The following is a 1,162-nucleotide window of genomic DNA, read 5'->3' as shown; positions in this document are numbered from 1 at the left end:
GGAGCCTACCTGGATCCGCTCTTGGACATGCCGACGAGCAGGCACTTGCGCAGGCGGCAGGCCTTGCACGCTGTCCGGTTCTTCTTGTTGATGACGCAACGGCCGCCGTTCTTGCACTCGCCCAGAGACGACACGTTATTGTACGTCCGCCCGAAGAACGACTGCGGGGGAGAGGGAGGTTAGAACGACTCGTGCTGTTAGAAAGCGTGATTAGAAATGCTATAACGACTGGGGGGAAGGGAAGGGAGAGGGGCGGTTAGAACGGCCTGTGCTGTTAGGAAAACGATTAAAAATGCTATAACGCCTGGGGGGAGGGGGAGAGGGCGGTTAGAACGACTCGTGCTGTTAGAAAACGTGATTAGAATTGTTATAACGAATGGGGGGGGGAGGGTAGAACGGACTGTGCTGTTAACGACTGGGGGAGAGGGGGGGGCGGTCAGGACGACTAATAGTGATAGAAAAAACGTTTAGAAATGTTATGAGCTTTGTTCAAGGCTCTGATTAAAACACTGTTGATGTTTTCGTTCGCTATACATGTGTTAGAAATGGAATAATGTTATTAAGAACATCTATAGTGTAATTAAAATAACTATAACTGGTGTTCTATCGTTCAGTCGAGAAACGTTGGGATTATTAATGCATTATCATTAATGTTATCATCGATAGAACGAATGTTTTTGTTTGAAAGGCTATTTTACAGGAGAAAAATATTGGTCTAGTTAAGGTGTAGTATATGAATTATATAGCAAGTAAAAATCTGTGAGTCATTTTGAGAGTATTTTAATGTTAACAGCATCTGTCGGTAGCTTACATTAATATGATTAAGAAGTAAAATAAATGTGTGTGGTTTTATAGTATCCTTGATATCATAGAAGGATATGGGAAAGAGTTAATAGCACGTTTCATTCGTTACTGTTGTTAAAAATGCCATTGTTAATGTTACTCGTGTTTTCATCGCCATTGTTGTAGCTGCAATAAAACGATATTTCGTCTTGAACAATCGTGGATAATGTGACATAATCTTTTTCGCAATGGATATGTGAGAGAAAATACATGATTAGGTCTAATTTGCGTCAGTGTGTTTCTTTTCGCGAATTTGAGGAAGAAAGACACTAACGAATGGAAATCAGGAAACCATGACCTCTACTAGCACGCACGCACG

The 1,162-nt window shown here is 41.9% G+C and overlaps 1 protein-coding gene across 1 annotated transcript in view; it reads right to left on the bottom strand.

Moving 5' to 3' along the window:
* LOC119594236 (zygotic gap protein knirps-like) overlaps positions 1–1,162 on the bottom strand; it is a 4,657-nt gene that overhangs the window by 2,414 nt on the left and 1,081 nt on the right. The window contains exon 4 of the mRNA XM_037943306.1: positions 10–161. Within this exon, the coding sequence (XP_037799234.1) occupies positions 10–161 (152 nt within the window). The remainder of the gene's footprint in view (positions 1–9; positions 162–1,162) is intronic.

This window comes from Penaeus monodon, chromosome 33 (genome assembly GCF_015228065.2).
Source record: "Penaeus monodon isolate SGIC_2016 chromosome 33, NSTDA_Pmon_1, whole genome shotgun sequence".
Taxonomy (NCBI): domain Eukaryota; kingdom Metazoa; phylum Arthropoda; class Malacostraca; order Decapoda; family Penaeidae; genus Penaeus; species Penaeus monodon.
This window is presented reverse-complemented; position numbering and strand designations above follow the sequence as displayed.